This window comes from Diabrotica virgifera, chromosome 6 (assembly GCF_917563875.1).
Source record: "Diabrotica virgifera virgifera chromosome 6, PGI_DIABVI_V3a".
NCBI lineage: Eukaryota > Metazoa > Arthropoda > Insecta > Coleoptera > Chrysomelidae > Diabrotica > Diabrotica virgifera.
The window spans coordinates 80,927,391-80,951,239 of record NC_065448.1 but is presented as its reverse complement, the minus strand read 5'-3'; the positions used below and the strand labels follow the sequence as shown (position 1 = coordinate 80,951,239).

General features: G+C 31.3%; 2 protein-coding genes across 4 annotated transcripts in view; one reads left to right on the top strand and one right to left on the bottom strand.

Annotated features, from left to right (window-relative positions):
* The window catches only part of LOC114335758 (perlucin-like), a 36,990-nt gene extending 32,063 nt beyond the window's left edge, over positions 1-4,927 (bottom strand). Inside the window, exon 1 of the mRNA XM_050653447.1 lies at positions 4,775-4,927. Coding sequence (XP_050509404.1) covers positions 4,775-4,913 — 139 coding nt within the window. The 5' untranslated portion in view covers positions 4,914-4,927. The remainder of the gene's footprint in view (positions 1-4,774) is intronic.
* LOC126886472 (uncharacterized) overlaps positions 1-23,849 on the top strand; it is a 614,879-nt gene that overhangs the window by 156,220 nt on the left and 434,810 nt on the right. The window lies entirely within an intron of this gene.

Here is a 23,849-nt window from a genome sequence, read left to right as displayed (position 1 = left end):
ATTGTGTGATATATCGTGAATCGTGAAGTATATAGACATAGACCCAGCAAACGCAAAGTTGTAGCTCGTGAAAAGTAAATTCTTATTCGTCAAATTTAAAATCCAATATTTTAACGTAAAATAACCAAAAAAATAAACACTTTAAAAAAATCCATTACAACTTTTAGTGTTTAAACCAAGTGTTTAAACAAAGCTTTATCTTTATTATTTATAAAAGTTTCTACCATCAAAACTAAGCAAGTTACGCTTAAAATAAAGGTGCCCCCATTTTTTGGTGAAAAGTAGTGAAAATCTCCCCATATTTAGCTCCCCAAATGAAATTAATTGTTAACGCTTTACAAACAATTTACTTTATTTGTGTATTTTTTATATGATCTGTAGGCCATCACTGGTTTAAAGTGCTTATTTTTGATAGGGTTATAGTGGAAAGGGCTTGAACGAATCAATCAAGATTGTATGCAAACTTTGAACTGCCCAATCTTAACCAATTTTTGTCTATCAGAAGAACATAATGAAACTAGCATATTTATGTATAAAAGCAAAACCTATATTTGCTTACTCTTTGAGAATTTTCGTATCGCTATACTTTTTAAGTTATTTTGAAAAAGGAGCATTTTTTGAAAATTTTTAGAAAAAACATTTTTTACTATAAAACCAAAATGTTTTCAAAAATAAGCACTTGGAACCGGTCAAACTTACAAATCGTATAAATAATACATATATACATACAGTGAGCACGTAAAGGTTGGAATAAATTTATTTTCTCAATAATGGAGGATTTTGGAAAAAAATCCCGAAAGAGGTCAATTTCTATTTTTAAATTACGACTTTTTGGCATACATATCATACTAGTGACGTCACCCATTTGGGCGTAATGACGGCATCGATGATTTTTTTAAATAAGAATAGGGGTCGTGTGATAGCTCATTTGAAGGGTAATTCAATTCTCTATTTAGTAATATAAACATTAACATTATTTATACAGGGTGTCGAAAAAAATATTTTTTGAATTAAAATTATTGACAAAAAGAAAAATATTATGTGTAATTTATTTAATTCAAAATACATTTTACTGCTCTCAGAAAACAAAAAAAAAATGTTTATTTGAAAAAGAATCATTGCTTTTCTCTTAAATTAAATGCTCAATTTGTCAAGAGGTAGGAAGGTGGCTGCTTTAATATTAAATTTGCGAAAAACAATATTTATTTGTCAAACAAACATTTTTTCCTGTTTTCTGATAGTAGTAAAATGTATTTTGAATTAAATCAATTACACAAATTTTTCTTTTTATGTCAATAAATTTAATTTGAAAAAAATTTTTTTGAGCACCCTGTATAAATAATTATGGTAATGTTTATATTACTAAATAAAGAATTGAATTACCTTTCAAATGAGCTATTACATGACCCCTATTCTTATTTAAAAAAATCATCGATGACGTCATCACGCCCAAATGGGTGACGTCGGTAGTATGATATACCCTTTTCGAAATAGCCTATTCGAAAGCCTTTGATATGATCAATCATGAAATTTTAATATCAATTTTAAAACATATAGGCTTTGATGAAGCTTCATTGAATTTAGTAACATCGTATTTAACTCTTCGTACTCAAACTGTGGTAATTGACGAAAAGCGATCAAATATATGTAATATTCTGTCAGGGGTTCCTCAGGGAAGTATCTTAGGACCTTTGCTATTTAAAATTTATACTTTTAATATTATAAAGTCCTTAAAACATTGTGACTATCATCAATACTGCGATGATACACAACTAAAATATTCCTTCGCTCCTCATGAGGCGCAGTTAGCCAATGCAAGAATTAATTCTGACCTTCAGGAAATTTTAACTAGCTCTAACAAACATCTACTTAAAATAAATCCCTCTAAATCGGTAGCCATGTTGTTCTGTTCTGAAAATCAACGTGAGCATCTGTCAACGAATATTGTACCTTGTATAGATAACAACACTATTATTTTTCAAGCATCTGCCAAAAATTTAGGACTTACTATGGACAATAAATTAAATTTTAACAATCACATTAATTTGTGTTTAAAAAAGGCTTACTCCATGTTAAAGGCTTTATACCCCCACAGGCATTTTCTTAATATTAAAACAAAGGCAATGCTTTGTGAATCGTTGATTCTTTCTCATTTTAATCACTATGATCATATATATGGACCATTTTTAAGTGTTGTTAATAAAAAAAGGGTACAAAAAGTACAAAATTCTTGTCTTAGATATATTTTTGGGATACGCAGACGTCAGAGGGTTTCTCACAAACTTCTTGATCTTGTCTGGTTAAACATGTTCAACAGGCGAACTTTGCACTCGCTAAACTTTACATACAAGATCATTAAAACAAAAACACCCAAGTATCTGTACAATAAATTAAACTTCAGTAATGAAATGCACCGAAGAAACTTGAGACCTACAACCTTACTTAGAACTCCCCAGCATAATAAGCAAATCTTTAAGAAAATATTTTCTTATATCGCTCCATCACTTATTAATAAATATAAAATTTTTAATTGTAATTTATCTCCTATTACTTTCAAAAAGAAAATTAAAGCTCTACTATTAAATTATCAGTAAAAAATGTGGAAACAGCTCTTTTCTTCCTTCTTCTAGTTTATTTTTCTCTTTCTCATCTTTTCTTTTCTTGTACTTTTCCTTTCCTTTTTTCTTCTTCTTCCTTCTATGTGAATTTAGAATTAGATTTTTTTTTTCTTTTTGTTTAGGTTAAGTTATTAGGTTAATTATTATTAAAATGTAACAATTTTTTTATTTAGATAGTTGGCATTCAACAGCCCTGTATTTTCTGGTAAAGTACAGATGCTGATATCAAAACGCATTGTTCGTACCACATTTCAAATCTATGTTTTTTTTTGTAAATTTATAATTTTTTTTGGAACAATAAACGTCTTTTTATTATTATTATTATTATTATTATACATGCCAAAAAATCGTAATTTTAAAATAAAAATCGACCTGTTTCGGTATTTTTTTCCAAAATTGCCCAGTCTCGAGAAAATGAATTTATTACAACCTTTATGTGTTCACTGTATAAAGTAAATGATAAAGCGGTAATGATTAATTTTATTTATGGTACTAAGTAGGTAGAGACTTTCACGATATTCTTTCACAAAAAAAGCCAACTTTATTTTGAACTTAACTTGCTTAGCTTTGCTGCTAGGAACTTTTATAAAAATAATAACAAAGCTTTTTTAAACAATTTAATATTTTTTTTAATGTTTTTCCCGAAAATTCCTTTAATTTTTGGTTATTTCACGTTGAAATATTCGATTTGGAATTTGACGAATAAAAACGAATTTTTCATGAGCTATTAATTTGCTTTTACTGACTTTATAGACTTCTTTAATACACCATTTTATTTCTTTTTTTATGAGTTATATTTTTGCTATATTTTTTTGATAAAATACTTACTTTTTGAGTTATTTGCGAAAACCGCCTGAAAACGTGTTTTTTTGTTAAAAAATACACATTTTCACTCGCAAATAACTCGAAAAGTATTAACTTAGTTAAAAAACTCTATAGAACAAAAGTTACTTAGAATTAGTCAATTTATCTATTTCCGGACTTATCTTGAACGTTTGTTTTTTCACCCGTGATTTTCTCCCCAAGTATATAAAAGCAACCATCGGCACAACTCTAACTTTGAACTGGAGGGTAAGTAGAACCTAAAACCAAATTTTCATGCAATTCGGAGTTGACCCTGAAAATTACACTCCAAAACGGTCATTTATTGGGCTATTGGTAGACAGCTCAATAAAGACCAGGTATACCTATTTTTTTCTACGGAATCCTATATTTCGTCAGCTGTCGCTAACATCGTCAGGGACGATAAAAGATATTAAAGATCTAATGGTGAAATTAGGTATTAAAAACAACTTACTAGGTTGAGATTGTCTTCTTATAGATGTTAAATATACAAAGCATACGTAATATACATATATCAATAACATTAGCAGTACAATGAACAATATTATTAAATTAAAAAATATAATCCGTTCTTTTGTTGTTAATTGTCTGATCATTCTGATAAATAAATGCCATTTCAAGAAAAGTTATTTTGTAATAATTCTTTCCAATTACTAAAATATAAAATTGCTAAAATATCTACAGACTCAAAGTCAATAGTATGGCTTTCATTCACAACATGTGTAGTTAAAGAGCATATGTCTGGATATAGTCTACAATCACTTTTATGAGAGGTAATACGATCTTTAACTCGTCTAGTGGTTTGACCAATGTATTTTGTCACAATATTACATATATATTTCTAAATGAAGATATAATTATACCAACCACCACTACCTACTAGACTTCTAAACAGACCTTTGCCTCAAAACCTTGGGGATTAGGTGAGGACTTGGAGAACCGTTAATAAACGGTACCAACTACAAGCCACATATCACTCATCAAATTTACTAAATACTCCTGTACTACTGAGTAGATTTTAAATTGGCTGTGATATAAATAAAAAGAAATGAAGATACTGATGTAGCAAACACATCAATAGAATGTATCTAGATTTGGTTACCAATACTAAAAGAAAAAGTTAAAAGAATTTAATATCAGTCCGAGAATACAAAATACCTCTCTGACTTTCACTGAAAACATAGCTAATGTCTATAAGATCGAGGCCAAGTAGACCTAGAAGAGAGGTGGGTCTCGAATTGAAAAGTAATATTGTCCTCCTCCTATATATTATAACTTATCAAATACAAATATAAAAGATAATCAATATTTACCATTGCAACATCCGGAACGGTTAGGCGACACCGGAAGAAGACCCTTGCAAGATGTTACAAGGGTGCTACCAACAAAGGTCAACAGTATAACCGAATTGAATAATGCCATGTTCTCTGAAACAATATGTCGAGATATCATTTTTGAGTTGTATATATACCCGACAGAGTTATTGCAAATACTTATTGTGTAATTGCTGCAGTGTCTGTGTAATTGCTGCTATTTAAATTCACAAAATTTTTCGCAGTTTTGAATTAATATGCCTATGCTGGTAAAAATATGTATTTTATGAAATGCATATTATTGTCGTTAAAATATTTTGAGACAGGATATGAAGTTGAATAAAAAAAACACATTAGGGGAGTGCAATTAGAACAAAGATATGCATTGTTTCGGATAATTCAAACAAGCTTATATTTTTCTAAAACTTTTTTTGTTAGTTTATATACATGTTATTAATTGGTTAAACAATAACAATTGTTTTGTATAAATAATTTTAAAAATATCGTTAAATTCATCATTTTACTTTGATCAAATATATTTCTATTTTGTTTTTGATTATGCTGAATCCGAATACGACATTGCAATTTGAAAATTCTTACACAGAAGTTTTTATACAGTATGTCCGCGTAGCTAGGAACCACATGGAAAACTTTTTTGTTACCAATTTTACGAAAAAAAAGTTATTCTTCATAAAATGCTCTGAATAGTCAAAAATCTAAAACTCACCCATCAGATATATCAAATTTTATTAATTTTATACGAGGTGTGTCAAAAATATGAATTTCGTTAAAGAATAAAGTACCTTTATATTTCAGAATATCAAAAAATGCTATATGAAAAGTTGTTTGAAATTAAAAATTATGTTTAAATATACAATTACATCATTCTAATAGAAAAATTTCTTAATTTTTTCTCAAATTACGGATATTTATCATTTAATTACAATTATGATAACTATTTTATTATCACTTTTACGAAAAAAAGTTATTCTTTATAAAATGCTCTCCCTGGTCTAAAATCTAAGATACAACCATCAGATAATAAACTTTTTTATATTTTATACGAGGTATGTAAAAAATATGAATTTTCTTAAGAGTTAAGTGCCTTTATTATTCACAATATTTTAATTAGAAAAATGTAATTGAACATTAAATCAAATTTTTTAATTACAAACAACTTTTTTTAATAACAATTTTCGATATTGTGAAATGTAAAGTTACTTTATTCTTGAGTGAAATTCATATTTTTGACATACCTCGTATAAAATTAATTAAAGTCGAAATTTGATGATTGCATCTTAGATTATATACGATGCAGAGTATAGAATGGAATAGAATAGAAATATGCCTTATTGTCACTGAAAATTATACAAATTTTATTGACAAAGCTTAATATAAAGTCAGAAAAAATAAATGAATATTAACAATAACAATAACAATAACAAATACAATTTTCTGAAATTTGATAAATCATCAATATAAAAAAATACAAAAATACAAAATATAATTTAATAAAGTAAAGAAAAGAAAAAAAAAACAAAATCGATATATTGCAACAATTAATAGAAATAACAAAGTGAACATACAACAAAGTAAACTATAGACATACATAGGAACTAATAAGTTTAAGCTGCTGCATGTGACACCCAAATATAGATAAGTTTAGTTACTTGTACATTACTGTAATTTCTTAGTTAGTCGTTAAAAAACTCTTCTACTGAATAATATGGTTTTTTAGATAGATGAGCTTTTCTCATTTTACGGAACTTGGGGAAAGATGTTGCAGATTTGAGTTGTAAAGGAAGATGGTTGTATAGTTTTTTTGCGGAATATAATATAGATTTCTTTACTAACTCAGGGGACGGGGTCGGTAAATAGACACCAAAAGTTGAATTTCTGGTGGAGTAGTCATGAAGAGGCATTGCTGGAAAGACATGCATGTGTTTACGAATTAAGCAAACAGTTTCTAAAATATATAAAGATGGAAGGGATAAAATTCCGTGATCTTTGAAGCAACTTCTGCAATGTGTTGTTCTTCTGAGGCCAAACAGATACCGTATTGCTCTTTTTTGTAATTTAAAAATAACATCTAATTGGGCAGCTGTACTAGAACCCCAAAAAGGTAATACTTGCAGACCATATCGAAGATGAGACTCGAACAAGGAAAAATATGTTAGTTTAGAAGATGCTAAATTGAGTTCTTTCGAAACAGATCTTATAGCACAGCAGGCTGAGGCGAGTTTCTTACTTAACAAATCGATATGAAGGGACCATTTGAGGTTGCTGTCTAAAAAAATACCAAGAAATTTTGCAGAATTAACGGTAGAGATCTGGCTGTTATTAACAAGCAGGGGTTGAAGATCACTTTTATAGGATAATGCTACTGTCTTATCCACGTTAAAAGAGAGTAAATTAGATTCAGACCAGGTTTTTATCGTAAGTAAATCAGAAGTTATAGTTGCATGAAGAGATGCAATAGTTGAGTTGCTCCAAGTGATACTGGTATCATCAGCAAAAAGAAAGATTTTTCCATCGATTTTTAAATTAGTGATGTCATTTATAAAGATAAGGAACAGTATAGGACCCAATATTGAAATATTGAATCTTGTGGTACTCCAGATATGATGTTTTTGAGACTAGAGTCAGTATCAATTGCGCTAACTAGCTGTTTCCTAGTATTCAAGTAAGATTGGAACCAGTTCGAAGAAATACCTCGAATTACATAGAAATTTAGTTTTTTAATCAAAATATCGTGATTTTCACAATTAAAAAGCTTTGGCATAGTCACAGAAAACAGTGGCAGTATAAAGATTATTGCTTAGTGCTTGGTAAACCTCATGAAGCACAGAAAACATGGCATCAGTGGTACATTTATTAGTTAAAAAGCCGAACTGATTTTGGGATAAGTTGTTATCAATGAGAAAGGACATGTCAGGTTTTTATGAGTCTCTCAATAATTTTGGAGAGTAGCGGTAGTAAGGCAATAGGTCTATAGTTACAAGCATTAGATTTTTCACCACCCTCATGAAGAGGAATAATAATGGCTATCTTTAGGCACTCTAGGAATTTGCCTTTTTCAAAGGAATCATTAATTAGTGAGACGATGATTTTCAACACATTTTCTGTGAGATTTGAGAAGATTTTTATGGATAGTCCATCAGTACTACAGGATGATTTGCTTTTGATACTATTGATTGTTTGGATCAGTTCATAGTTATCGACTGGTCGTAAAAAGAGTGAATTCGAGACCTGTCTGGAATTAGGAAGATATGAAATGGGATCTTGTTGCGGCAAAATAGTAGAAGTTATATTTTTACTCGCATTAACGAAGTATTCGTTTAGATTTTCTGGGTCTGGAAGGGCAAATGTTTGAACTGCGTGAGTTCTATTTCGAAGATCGTTTATTATGGACCAAGTTTCTTTTGCAACACTTTTAGAGCTTCCCAGAAGATTTTGATAGTAGGCTTTTTTTAGCTGATTTGATGAGTTTTAGATAGGTTACCCTGTACTTGGTAGTATATTGAGTGACAGAGACGTTGGTAGCAAACTTCTTGATATACAATAGTGAGCGCATATTTTTGGCTGATATGCGGATACCTTTGGTAGCCCAGGGTTTGTGATGTTTTGGCTTAATTGAAATTAAAGGAAATGCCTTATTGAAAATAGAGACAAGCTTTTCTAAAAAATCGTTGAAATTATAGTCCACGTCCGCAGAAGGAAAATGCCACTCAGAAGTTAAGCATAAATTTTGGAATTTATGAAAATTCCGAGCGGAAAAAATCCTACCTAAACGTCGGGTTTTCGAGGATGGTTTGCTGAAAATGTTAAACTTCGTATATACTGCTTCATGATCTGATAATCCCGCATTAATACTTGTAGAGCAGACATCAAGGCGTGAGAAATCTGATACAATATAGTCAATTATGGTAGATGAAGTTTTTGTAACCCTTGTAGGAGAATTAACATGCATTGAGAGACCATACGATTCAAATATTTTAACCAAGGACATTTGGGTAGCACAAGCAACCTCATAATGAATGTGGAAGTCCCCGCATAAAATTTTTCTGCTTTTATAAGGCAAGTCATCTAACAAATTTAGCAGGTTCTGAAAAAATAGTTCACAGGAGAGTCAGCTATAGATGCAAATAATGTAAAGATTAAGATTTTTATAATAAACTAAGGAAAACTCAAAGAAGGCTTCATTCAACAGAAAGTCATATTTTGTTATCAGAGAAAAATCATTATTTCTAGAAAGAATTAGGGTGCCTCCATGAGCTGAACTTCGACGACCATACCTAGCAATTGTGGTATATTTTTCTACAAAAAAAGCCTGGTTGACTTCAAGCCAGTGCTCTGTAGCAGCAACTATCGAATATTAATCAGAACCATACTAAAGTTGTCATCACTAAAATTATTCGAGGTTTCTAGTTCCTCCGAACACGTCGAATTATTTGAAAATTTCGTCTTGGAGAGCTAGTGGGATAAAATTTCGGTGACATTCCCTTGATTTTTGTAGATGTATGATTGTTTCTGAACTTAGAAAGGTCCTAAAAGCAGCAAGATCAGCATCCACCTCAGCTGGTCCAATTCCATAGGCATCATTAAATTCCAGAAGAATTTTTCTTAGTTCTTCAGTTTTGGTAGGTAGTCCTTCGGAAGCCAAAAATAGTTTTACACTGGTGTTGGTATATCCATCATAAAATACTGAGGCCGGCTGGTCGTGTAGAAAGCAATATGTAGCTTAATTGCTTTTAAGATATCCGGTTCCCTTATTCTTGGTAGAAGATATCGACTGTTAGAGTTATTCGTTAATCTAACTCTTGGTGGTGTTAAAGGATCCAAATTTATGGATGGTTCCAAAGTATCTTTCTTAACGAAATTAATTTGGGAACGGAACGGATCTTTAGATTTGCAAATTGTGATGGCCTGCTTGTCAGTAAGTATATTTGTGTTTTCAACTTCATTTTTGTTTTTACTTGGAATGGTAATTGGATATTCCAAGCTAACTGGGCTTCTGATGTGCTTCGGTTTCATATTTGCCTCAGGTCAAGTTGTTGGTTCGGAGCATGAGGATTCTGTATACCATTTAATGTTTACACCAGGTGGATAAATTTCCTTATTAAATAATAAGTCAATAGATGTTTTATACCTAATACCCACTTTGAATGAGGACCCAGTTGCTGTGTTGGCATCTTTAAGAAGGGCATAACACCTTATAAATTCCTTGATACCTAGCTTCTCTTTAATATAGTTGCCACCACCTCACAACGCAACACAAAATTCGTTGGAGGTGAGAGCACAGGTGTTGCGGGCTAGCTTTTATACAGTGGAGATGGGGTGGATTCCCAATTTTACTATTTTATTGTTAAAGGGGGCGCCAGACAAATTCATGCCCCAAACACCAATCCAGTGTACCTAAATTCCCGAATTTGCCAAAAGAATCGGAATAATACTACACCTTTGACACTTTAATTGAACACATAATATATTGAACACTTTTTTAAAAATTACACTAAACTAACTACTAAAACTAACCAAACTGAACCAAACAACGACCCCTGATCACTGGGTAAATTACCTAAATATGGGTGGCAACAAAAATAAATATATAAACGTATATAAAAAAAATGCAATTTATAAATCTCGAGACGCAATCGTAGAGCTCTGCGAATGGTAAGGTCGAGTACGCGTAGCGGAAAATAAACAATTGACTATCCGATCAAGAGCCGTGTACATAAGAAATTATAAAAGGAAATACTAATAAATTAAAAAAAAACAACCTAATGTAGATACCTGAATTCAACAAATAAAATATACAAATAAATTACCGCAACCTAAATTATCAAATTCTACAGATTAAAAAAAAAAAGATCAGCAAATTAAATGGTTACAAATCAAAATCATTAAAGTAACTCATCTGAAATCCAGTTATTGAGATTCAAACCCCAAAATAAAAACCACGTGGAAAAAAAAAACCCCAAAATCGATGGGGTCTTCCAGCGTTCAGAGGATTACGTGTCTTCAGTACAACTTCGATACAGAAACCCGTTTTCTGGCCTCAAACCAAACATTCATTCGTATCAAATCGAAGAAATGACACCACAGCCGTATTTTATCCCAAAAATTGGACTAAACTAGTAATATATCCTCAAAATGAATTTTACTAACTCCAATAATTACTAGTTTATTCAAAAGCCTGATTTATAGATCCCAAATTAATGGATGGATCAGATAGATCCTTATTTTCAAAAATCAGACATTTAAAAATTTCGGCGGTGACGTTCAAATCAACAATTTCGATTTTACAAGCTGCTAAGTGACCAACTACGTCACATTCTTCTTTTAAAAATAGAACTTTGATTTGACAGATTTAAAAGTCTGTCAAAACATAAAACACGAACAAAAATACGATAACCAGAAGCGGTACCATATTGGATACGAAAAGGAAGAATTGTCAACGCTATGTATTCAACTAGAATCAAACAAACGTCAGCTATAGAGTAAATGACCAATTTCAATGACAATAAAAAAACATAAAATACCTACAAATCGAATTAATGAATTTACGCTATTTATATTTAATCAAATTGATGAAATTGTTTTTATTACAACGAATGTTCTAGCTTATAAATACTTTAATCATGTACCTGAGATGATTTAAAGTTAATCAGTAATTTTGACTGTAACAAATTTAACAAATTACCCATTGTGGCAATGGGTAACTGTCTCTAACTGTCACTGAGTTTAATTTGCGGTAGTCAACACAAAACCTATAAGAGCCATCTTTCTTCTTGACCAAAAGTATTGGCGAGGACCAAGGGCTGTTAGAAGCTTCAACTATCCCTAACTTCAACATCTCATTAAGCTCCTTATCAATTTGCTCCTGGACAACAGGGTTGACTCTGTAATAGCGTTGTTTAATGGGTTGACTATTCGTGACAATCGTATGCTCTGCCACATTTGTACAACCAAGTTCGTTTCCCATAAGTACCATATTCCTATCAATAACTGACTGTAATCTGCTCTTTTCGAAAGAACTAAGTCGCGTCTGTCCACTCATCTGGTCGATAGAGTTGACTAACACCGGTTCACTAGAAAAACACCACTCCTTCCTACGCAAGTCCGGAACTATACCCATAATACGCCAGAAGTCAGCTCCCAAAATTAACAGGTGCGGTAAGTCTGGAATCACCATAGCCTCAATCAATCTAAATCTACCCCTCAACTTAACAGGCAATTCCACCATGCCGACACTGCGACAACTAACACCATTTGCCACTGTGCAGCTATTTAGGCGATTGTTATCCATGGGCAGACCTAACTCTCTAATCATAGTTAATCCTTTACTCCCCAACACCGTCCTACTTGCTCCAGAATCCAGCAATCCTAAAACAGATTTTCCAAGTATATCAACAGTCAGGTATGGTCTCTCGTCACCAACAGCATTTTCTAAAACAAAATCTAATAGTACTTGTATTTTGTCGATCGAGGTTTCATCATTTCCACTGCTTTTTTCTCGATCAGTCAAAGGCAGTGGAACTAGTTTTCCGAAGGTCGTAGTTTTGAACAATCAGGACATGTCTTAACGGTGTAGCCCTCCTTTTTGCACTTAAAACAACGCGTGGTCCTTGGTGCCGTGCAACCAATAGCTCGGTGTCCTGGTTTATTACATCTGTAGCAAACGATATCTTTCGGAGGTCTTGCGTTTTTCACTTCACCACGAACTACACTTGATGTAGTCGACTGATCCTGACAACTATCCACACTAACGCTGCTAGACGAGTCGACCGCTACATAAGCTAAATCTGGTTCTAAAACATTGCCAATTCGTCTGCTAGGTGGAACATAGCTTTCAACTGCTTCCTTCCTGGCTTCTAATTTTTTTCCATATTGACGAAGCTTTGCAATAGAATCAACTTCTAATAACGCCAACTGTGTCTGGTAATATGGTGCAATATTTTTCATTAATATCTTCAATTTGGTCGGTTCATCAATAGGGCAAGTCAATCTCCTAAAATATCCAGCCATCACTGCTAGATAAACTCCAATCGATTCATCAGGTCCTTGAGTGCGTCTACGAATTTCATCAAACAATTTTTCGTTGTAATCATGAGACAAATATTCTTCTTTTAAGAGCTCCACAAATTCATCCCAATTAGCGATCTGGTTTCTATAAGCCAAATAGAATTGATATGCCCTGCCATCAAACAAATTTATGCCAGATTCCAGAAGAGTCTCTTTCGTGACATGTCTCGCCATTCTAAGTTCTTCTACTCTTTCGAGAAACGCGCTTATCGATGTGCCATTCCGGTCACCAGAAAACTTCAAGTTCCATTTTGAGGGAGGTATGCACTGAATTTGAGAAGATGTACATGGAACCCTTGAAGCTATCAGGCTTGATGTATGTGCTGTTACGCCTTCTATATGTAGATTTTCAGTTTGGTCAGCCAGCAAACTCAGATGGACTGGTACACTCATAGTTCTCTCCAATTCTTCGGCTCTTGACTGCAGACGACCCAATAAGTCAAATACTCTTGACAGTAATGCTGGTCTCTCTTCGGTACCTTCCGGTATATGCTCCAGTCTATTCAACACACAATGTAATTTATATGTGAACTTGTTATAATCATTACTAGCTGTAGTGCCAGTAAAGGCAGAAATCATCGGATCGAGCTCATTGAGTTTTAAGTTCACAGCAGACACATCCTCCTCAGTATTAAAAGGATACGGAGGGTAGCTAATGCTGTCTCCACTCTTCTCCAACCTAAGTGCCGCAGTCAGTGCATGGCGCATCTCTTCCACCGTTCCAGTGGCACATCCTCTAATCTTCAACTCATAGGTGAGTTCATCTTGGCTCAATCGATACACGTTAATTTTACGAGGCATCTTTCACATTCACTTCACTTTCACAATAACACAAACTTCACTTCACCAAATATCCCCAAACGAATATTCTTCCAGGTCTTCAAAAATTGTCCAATATTCCACAAGTGTCAAAGAAGAAGAAGATCTTCAAGATCGCCACCACGTTGGGCGCCAAAAATGCCACCACCTCACAACGCAACACAAAATTCGTTGGAGGTGAGAGCACAGGTGTTGCGGGCTAGCTTTTATACAGTGGAGATGGGGTGGATTCCCAATTTTACTATTTTATTGTTAAAGGGGGCGCCAGACAAATTCATGCCCCAAACACCAATCCAGTGTACCTAAATTCCCGAATTTGCCAAAAGAATCGGAATAATACTACACCTTTGACACTTTAATTGAACACATAATATATTGAACACTTTTTTAAAAATTACACTAAACTAACTACTAAAACTAACCAAACTGAACCAAACAACGACCCCTGATCACTGGGTAAATTACCTAAATATGGGTGGCAACAAAAATAAATATATAAACGTATATAAAAAAAATGCAATTTATAAATCTCGAGACGCAATCGTAGAGCTCTGCGAATGGTAAGGTCGAGTACGCGTAGCGGAAAATAAACAATTGACTATCCGATCAAGAGCCGTGTACATAAGAAATTATAAAAGGAAATACTAATAAATTAAAAAAAAAACAACCTAATGTAGATACCTGAATTCAACAAATAAAATATACAAATAAATTACCGCAACCTAAATTATCAAATTCTACAGATTAAAAAAAAAGATCAGCAAATTAAATGGTTACAAATCAAAATCATTAAAGTAACTCATCTGAAATCCAGTTATTGAGATTCAAACCCCAAAATAAAAACCACGTGGAAAAAAAAACCCCAAAATCGATGGGGTCTTCCAGCGTTCAGAGGATTACGTGTCTTCAGTACAACTTCGATACAGAAACCCGTTTTCTGGCCTCAAACCAAACATTCATTCGTATCAAATCGAAGAAATGACACCACAGCCGTATTTTATCCCAAAATTTGGACTAAACTAGTAATATATCCTCAAAATGAATTTTACTAACTCCAATAATTACTAGTTTATTCAAAAGCCTGATTTATAGATCCCAAATTAATGGATGGATCAGATAGATCCTTATTTTCAAAAATCAGACATTTAAAAATTTCGGCGGTGACGTTCAAATCAACAATTTCGATTTTACAAGCTGCTAAGTGACCAACTACGTCACATTCTTCTTTTAAAAATAGAACTTTGATTTGACAGATTTAAAAGTCTGTCAAAACATAAAACACGAACAAAAATACGATAACCAGAAGCGGTACCATATTGGATACGAAAAGGAAGAATTGTCAACGCTATGTATTCAACTAGAATCAAACAAACGTCAGCTATAGAGTAAATGACCAATTTCAATGACAATAAAAAAACATAAAATACCTACAAATCGAATTAATGAATTTACGCTATTTATATTTAATCAAATTGATGAAATTGTTTTTATTACAACGAATGTTCTAGCTTATAAATACTTTAATCATGTACCTGAGATGATTTAAAGTTAATCAGTAATTTTGACTGTAACATAGTGAGCTACTTGAATAGGAGTGTAAATTGGGTTTAAGTTGCTAATACCGACAAAGTGACATTTATCTTCTGCACTTTTTGATTTTTTGACTGGACTAGCTTCGAAATGTTGAGTGTCTTCAGTTTGGGTACTTGAAGTGGCATACACTATGTTTATCTTTGATACACCTTTCTTCGTCGGTATAGCAGGTAGTTTATTTGAAGGATTAGGTACTCATTTTATTGGATATTTCACTTATGTTTGAAGAGAGCCTTTCTAATCCCAATTTTATCTCAGATGAATTTGAATCTTGGTCTTGCACCTTAATCGTGTCATTGGAACAGCCGAAAAAAACTGACGATATATTGGGTCTATTGAATAAAAATAAGTATATTCTTTTACTTCCTCGTATTTAAGTATTTACTTAACAGTAATGGAATAAAGCATAAAAGAAATGACTTTATTCAATTACTATTAAGTAAATACTTAAATTCGTGTAAGTAAAAGCAAATACTTCTTTTTATTCAATAGACCCAATGAAGATATCTTGTTCCATCTGCCTTATCGATTTTAAAGGATTAAGCAGGTTATTTAATTTATGGATCTCGTCAATTTTTTTCGTAATATAGTCTAATTTGCCGTCATTTTTGGTTAATAAATCATATGTCTCGATGAAAATTGGCAAATTATCAGAGAGTTTTTTATATCAGTGAGTTTAGTATCTTATAAAGTATAATTTTTTTTTTCGTAAAACTGATAATAAAAAAGTTATCAATAGGTTCCAAGTTACGCAGAAACACTGTATAGAGCAAAAAAAAATTTGTTTTTATATAAACATTTTTTTAGCTGGTAATTTTCGGTTTTTATATTAAATTTTTGTTATCTTTCTTAATTTTCTCAAAAATAAATGGTTTATTTTATTTCTAAAGTAAAATAATTTAGTGCATTTATAAGACTACATCCCACGCTTTAAAAAAGCACTTATAAAACTGTAATAGATCTGTTCAAACTTGAGTAATACTATCTTAAATTGGTGGTAATTCTATAAAACTATGAAGATTTCAAAAATTACATTTTTTGAGACGTCATATCATGTGAATTAAATTTTTGAGATTTTTTTAATGAAACATTGTAAACAAGGTAAGTTGTGTAAAATTGAGTGTTTTATCAGAAAATTTGTATTAGTTACACATTTCTAAACAAAATTCATCTAAGGCTCAATTTCCGTCCACACCGTACTTATGCTCATACATTTTATTTCTTTTTATTATAACGTAAGATAGCTTAATTATTTTTCTTTCATGTTCAATTTGTAAAATTTCATTTGATCCATTGGTTAAAGAATTACATTAAAATAACTCAACCGTGCACTTCGACGTACGCTAGTTTACAGTGAGCCAATGTTTGTGAGAAGGTTGACTTTAGCGTTATAAATAAAAAAATATAGAAGATACAGATTTAATTTTAGAAAATTCTTTATACAAGGCTTTTTTGTAAAATTTTCTGAATTTTTCAATGGTCAAGTCAGTTTTTTCCTAAAATTTATATTTTCGGAGTTATTTAAAAAAACATCTAATTTCGTATTTCATTTGTTTAATAAAAAATGAAGTACCCACTTCTCGAGTAGAACATTTTGATATGTTGTTTATTAAACATTTCTTAATGAAATTACAAAAAGTTCTATCTTGTTTGATTTTTTGCGAAGTGAAAATCTATATGCACTCCCCTAGTGAATTTCCAATGCAATAGACATTCCAGATATACATATTAGGGAAGAAATATTGCTATAAAAAAATTAGAGCGTGGCACTTGCGGAGTGTCGACAAAAGTGACTATTTCTTATAGATTGGATTATATTCGGTTCGATTCAATTCGATTCCATTCAATTATATTTAGTTTTATTTAATATATCATGCCTGTAATTAAATAATATTATAATATAATATACCCAATTTAATACATAGATATGCAGGTATATATAGGGTGAGGCAGATAAAGGGCCTATTAGAAATATCTCGAGAACTAAAGGTAAAAGAATCATGAAAATTGAAATACAGGAGTTTTGAGGTATGAACTCTTTAATGAAAATATTTTGGTTACTTTGCTACTTCCGGTTATACCGGAAGTTGATTGTAACTTCGTTTTTTTTTAAATGGGACACCCTGTATATTTTTACATTTTTGTATTCTGCTTGATGTCTTCTTTCGTAAAATATGAGATTTTGTAATATTATAAAGGGTAGTTTAAAAGATAATTACGGTTTTTTATAAATTTTGTAGCAAACTTCACACCCTGTAGAATTGTACTGATTTGATATCGAAACCTCCATTTATGTTCAAGTGATTTTTAATATAGTCTACTATTTTTAAAATTTATTAATGTAGCGAAATGTTTAATTGTAGTATACAGGGTTGGTCGAAACTCGGAATAAGTACCTATTATCTGAGTTTTCTTAAATGGAACACCCTGTATTTTAGTACTGTAATGAAATGATATTTTATAGTACTTTTTTATTTCTTAAGCATTTTCTGTACCTAACTGCTTTAATTTGTGAGTTATTCGTAGTTCTTTAAGCCAAACATAAATTGCAACAAAAATTACGTGAAATTTTATTAGGTTTGCCAACCATAATTAATTTTTTGAAAATAAATACATGCTAATCTAGAATGATCCTTAACTTATTAATATTGGATGAGAAACCAAAATGCCTACAAAAAACAAACCATATATTATACCTAGTTGGCTATGGTTTTGACACTAAACTTAATTAAACATTAGACATTATATTTTTTTTATAGTTCCAGTCGCTTTGTTACCATTACTAATATAAATTTTTGTAATGTGGAACTGATTAGTAAAGTTTTTATTCTAGGAGAGTATAACAAAAATGTACTACTAGCAATAAGAATTTGTCATCTGCAACTCCCCGATAGCTGACAGCCAAGAAGGGAAACTTTTCAAAGTAGACTAGAATAGTTTCGACGTACTTACTAGACACTTAGATTACGAGCACGTTCATATTAATATGCAGATTCTCAGTGCAGTGACACTAACATTTAATTCATTTTAATCATTTACAATAGTTTTTGTTCGATCAGATTTCTCGTAATCTAAACCGCTCTCATAAATTTTGAAAAGTTTCTCTTTTTGGTTGTCATTTATCATGGAATTGCTGATGATAAATTTTTATTGCTAGTAGCACATTTTTATTTGTTATACTCTCCTATAACAAAAAAACATCTAAATCAGTTCCTCATTATAAAAATTCATTAATGGTAGCAAAGCAACTGGAACTTCAAAGATAGTAGAATGTTTAAGCAAAGCAAATGTTTAAGCATATTTAGTATCAAAGTCATAGCCAACTAGATAGAATTGTAGAGATAGATATTGTATGTTTTTATTAATATTACACACCAACAATCTTAACTACGTAGGTATTTTAATATATCAACCAGTACTAATAAATTAAGGGTCAGTCGAGATTATATGTGTTTCTTTCGAAAAATTATTTATGATTGAATATTTTCACGGCAAACCTAAAAAATTTCACATAATTTTTGTTGTAATTTATGTTTGGCTTAAAGAATGTACGAATAATTTACAAATTAAAGCAGTTAGGTATAGAGAATGCTTAAGAAATAAAAAAGTACTATAAAATATCATTTCATTACAATACTGAAATACAGGGTGTTCCATTTAAGAAAATTCAGATAATACTCATTCCGAGTTTCGACCAACCGAGGTCGTCATTACGGATATACCAGGGTGCGTTAACTATGCCCCTTAATACTTTGTTTTGAAAAGTTTGCATTACTTTCAAGTTTGTATTTTTTGTACATCCCTATAGTTGGATACCATGCGTCCATACTGGTTTTAAAACTTGTTTGTAGATTAGCATCTTGTTATATGTTGACAACCCTGAGTATGTTCCCAGTAGCCCCTACAATTTTTTATATTTGATATTTAATTCTTCCTTCGTTTTCTTTACATGGGCTTTCCAGCGAAGCTTCGTGACTAGGGTTAAGCCCAGGTATTTGGCTGTGTTGGCATAAGGAATGTCTTGTCCATTAATTTTTATTGGTGCGTACAGATTTTTTTTATTAGCGAAATCAACATGTACTTATTTGCTTTCATTCAATGTAATCTTCCACGTCTTAGTCCATTTTTGGAATTTGCTCATGGCATTTTGTAGTTTATTGGCTTTTTCTACGTTATCTTTACCTACTGCTAATATGGCGGTGTCGTCGGGAAAGGTAGCTAAACAGTAGTTATCGAATTCTGGTAGATCACATGTATAAAGGAGATATAGGACCGGGTCCAATACGCTTCCCTGGGGGACTCCGGCTTTTATTTCTTTAAGTTCAGAATAAGCATCATCTTGCTTGATTCTGAAATATCTATCAGTTAAGTACGATTTAGTTATGTCTGTGTATGATTTTGGAAGAATAGTCTCTAATTTATGAAATAGTCCTTCATGCCAAACTCTGTCAAATAAATGTGCAACATCTAAGAATAAAGTTGAACAAACTTTATAATCTATAAAACTATTAATATCGGTGACTCTGCGGAGTTGGTCTATAGTTAAGTGTTTCTGCCTAAAGCCAAACTGGTGATTTGGAATTAATTTTTTGTTTACTATAATTGGTTGCAATCTTCTGAGGAGAAATTTTTCAAATAATTTAGACATTGTGGGTAGCAGTGATATTGATCTATAGGAAGAGGATATATGTGGTGGTTTGCCTGGTTTTGGTATCATTATTATTTCCGCCACTTTCCACAATGAAGGAACATATTTTAATCTGATCTCAGCATTAATTAAATAGGTCAACTTGACAATATTTTTTCAGTTTAACGAAAAATTTAATTACCGATGAATTATAGTAAATATTTCGTGTAAATTTGAATCGTTAACCATGCTTGTAAGAGTCTATTTATTATTAGATACTCCTGTTAAATAGGGGGCCGTTATACAAAAGTGACCTATTTAAAGTTGTTAATACATTACTGCTTTCAAACTATACTCATATTGTGGTTTAAAACATATTATTTATTTTATATAGTAAAATTAAATTTACTATCAGATGTCATTTGTATTTTATTGATAAAGAACTTGCATAAAACTTTAAATTCTCAAAAAATGCTATAAATCACAACAAAACATAATTTAAAACATACATCAAAGAAAAAATAGCTATTTGTATAACAAGGGAGGAAAGTGCTACTTTCCTTCCCTAGAATATAGTTGACTGCAAGACTCGTAGCGGACGGCAGTAATCATTCAAGGGAGGAAAAGGCACTTTACTCCTATGTTATACATATTGCACACGTAGTTCAATGGTGCCACAACTGCAAAAAATTCGAATTTTGAGTTAAGGCTGTAAAAGATTAGCTATATAATTGCCCCATCTAATACAATACAGCCTGAACTAAAATATTGTTTTGGATAAGTATAAAGTAAGTTAATTCGGTATTTCACTGTAGGGTTTTTGGAAGGTTTTGAAAATGCAATATGGTCATATCTGGGTGATGTGGCGATAATATACACTGCCACAATACAACTGATGTAATTCAATACGTTCAATACGGTCACAACTGCAAAAATCAATAATTGATTTGTTCATTATACTGCCGCCGTATCTCCTAGGTATCGTTTTACAAATGACTTTCTTCACAATGCAATATCGCCATAACTATTAAAATAAAATTAACGTTTTATTTTTAATAAATTGTAATAAGATCCAGCGAATAACTGTATAATTTGCTACCTAAACTGTAATTTTGAAGCCAGTCATTTTCAAAATAAATTATTTAGAGTGCATAACGCGTTTGCTCTAGAACGTTTTGCTCATTTCTATAGAATAATGTGTTTTACACTTGTGGCACCATTGCCACCTTCCTCAAATAACAAGTCATTTTTTCATTTTTAAATAATTTATTTATGTAACTAACTAACAAAATTTATTAGAGAACTAAAACTAACAAGTACGTACAGGGTGAGGCAAATAAAGGGCCTATTAGAAATATCTCGAGAACTAAAGGCGACAGAATCACGAAAATTTGAATTAAGGGGTTTTGAAGAGTCACCTGTTTAATGAAAATATTTTCATCTATTTACTACTTCCGGTTATACCGGAAGTTGCTTGTAACTTCGTTTTTTTTAAATGGGACACCCTGTATATTTTTACCTTTTTGGATTCTCTTCGATGTCTTCTTTCTTAAAATATAAGGTTTTGTAATGTTATACAGGATATTTTAGAATATAATTACGTTTTCTTATTAATTTCGTAGCAAACTTCACACCCTGTAGAATTGTAGTAGTTTGACATCCAAAACTCTACTTACATTCAAATGATTTTTAATATAGTCTACTATTGTTAAGAAGCATTAGTATAGCTAAATTTTTAATTTTAGTATACAGGGTTGGTCGAAACTCGGAATGAGTATTTTCTGAGTTTTCTTAAATGGAACACCCTGTATTTTAGTATTGTAATAAAATGATATTTTATGGTACTTTTTTATTTCTTAAGCATTCAATATACCTAACTGCTTTAATTTGTGCTTAATTGTTAATCGCACCAACAATCTTAATTACGTAGGTATTTTGATAGCTAAACCATTATTGGTAATTTTAAGGATCAGTCTGGATTAATATGTATTTATTTCTGAAAAATTATTTGTGATTGAATATTTTCACGGCCAACCTAATAAAATTTTACGTATTTTTTGTTGCAATCAATGTTTAGCTTGAATCACCAATAACTCACAAATTAAAGCAATTAGGTGTAGGGAATACTTATAAAATAAAAAAGTATCATGAAATAGCATTTCATTACAATACTAAAATCTAGGGTGTTCCATTTAAGAAAATTCAGAAAATATTTATTCGAGTTTCGACCAACCCTGTATACTAAGATTTCAAAATTTGCTATACTAATGATTCTTAACAATAGTAGACTATATGAAAAATCACTTCAACGTAAGCAGAGCTTTTAATGTCAAACTATTACAATTCTACAGTTAAAAAACGTTAATATCTCTTAAAATACCCTGTATAATACCACAAAATCTCATATTTTAAGAAAGAAGATATTGAGGAGAATCCAAAAATGTAAAAATATACAGGGTGTCCAATTTAAAGAAAACGAAGTTATAAGCAACTTCCGGTATAACCGGAAGTTGCAAAGAGATGAAAATATTTTCATTTAATAGATCATCCTTCAAAACCCCTATATTCCAATTTTCATGATTCTGTTGTCTTTAGTTCTCGAGATATTTCTAATAGGCCAGTTATCTGCCTCACCCTAATTATAACTGTCAACTAACGTATATTATAAGTCAAATTATTAATGTAATCATTGTTAAATCAAAATAACAATTTACTGTTTTTTACCATTCTCCCAAATACAGGGTGTTCTATAAATAAACGTTAAAATGTATAGATACGTACGTAATAGATAATCGAAGATTGCATAAGGCGTCAATAAGTTATTTTATCAATGATATAGCATGACCTCATTTTTACTTTTACTCCCTAGGGAGGAAAAGTACGACTTTGCTCCCTACAATCAGGTCAGGAAAAGTATACTTTCGGTAGAGGTAGGTGGAAAAAGTTTCTTTGTCTTTAGTTTGGCCCTTAAAGACGACTAAAAATTTAAATTATACCAGTTAGCCGAACTCGCGCCCTCATTGGTCGTGACGTCATATAATTGTAGTATTGGATGTCTTCGCCATTAGTTCAATAGGTTTGGCACTCGGTTTGACACTGACACTCAATTTTATAACTATTTTGATAGATTTTCCCACGATTATTAGACATTTACTAGTAAATGTTTAACAACCCTCAGATTTTTCCCACGATTATTAGACATTTACTAGTAAATGTTTAACAACCGTCAGATTTTCCAACCTCAACAAACTGGTATATATTATTATAATGACATACGATAAATGGCATTAGAATATAAATATTACTATTATTTTTTTGTAAAAAAATAAAAATTTTTTTGAGCGAACCTTTGCTTTGAAAACTGTGAAAAAATTTGTGAATATAGATTTTTATGCCTCAAAACATACTGATTTTTTTTCAGAATTTTAGGATCAAAATTGAGCTCAGGAAAAATTTTTGAATTTTTCAAAAAATTTTTAGGGTATGTAGATAATTTTTGGCTAGCTTCGAAATAATTTTTTTTAGTGTATTTTTTCCACTCTTTTGAATGGCGAAGATATATTTGCCATTTTCTCGCCGGAAATTCCTCAAAATTCAAAAAAAACCCATTTCTTAGTGTGTCCCCCTCATATTTTTAGCGTTTACTGAGCGACCCTTTGATTTAAAAAATCCAAAAATATTTTGAATTAAACATACATTGTTTTGTCCAAAAGTATGCTGATTTTTTCAGATTTTTTTGATTAAAATTGAGCTCAGGAAAAATTTTTGAATTTTTCAAAAATTTTTTAGGTTATGTAGATAATTTTTGGCTAGCTGCATAATAATTTTTTTTAGTGTATTTTCCACTCTTTTGAATGGCGAAGATAGATTTGCCAGTTTCTCGCCGGAAATTCCTCAAAATTCGAAAAAAACCCATTTTTTAGTGTCTCCTCTCATATTTTTAGCGTAAAA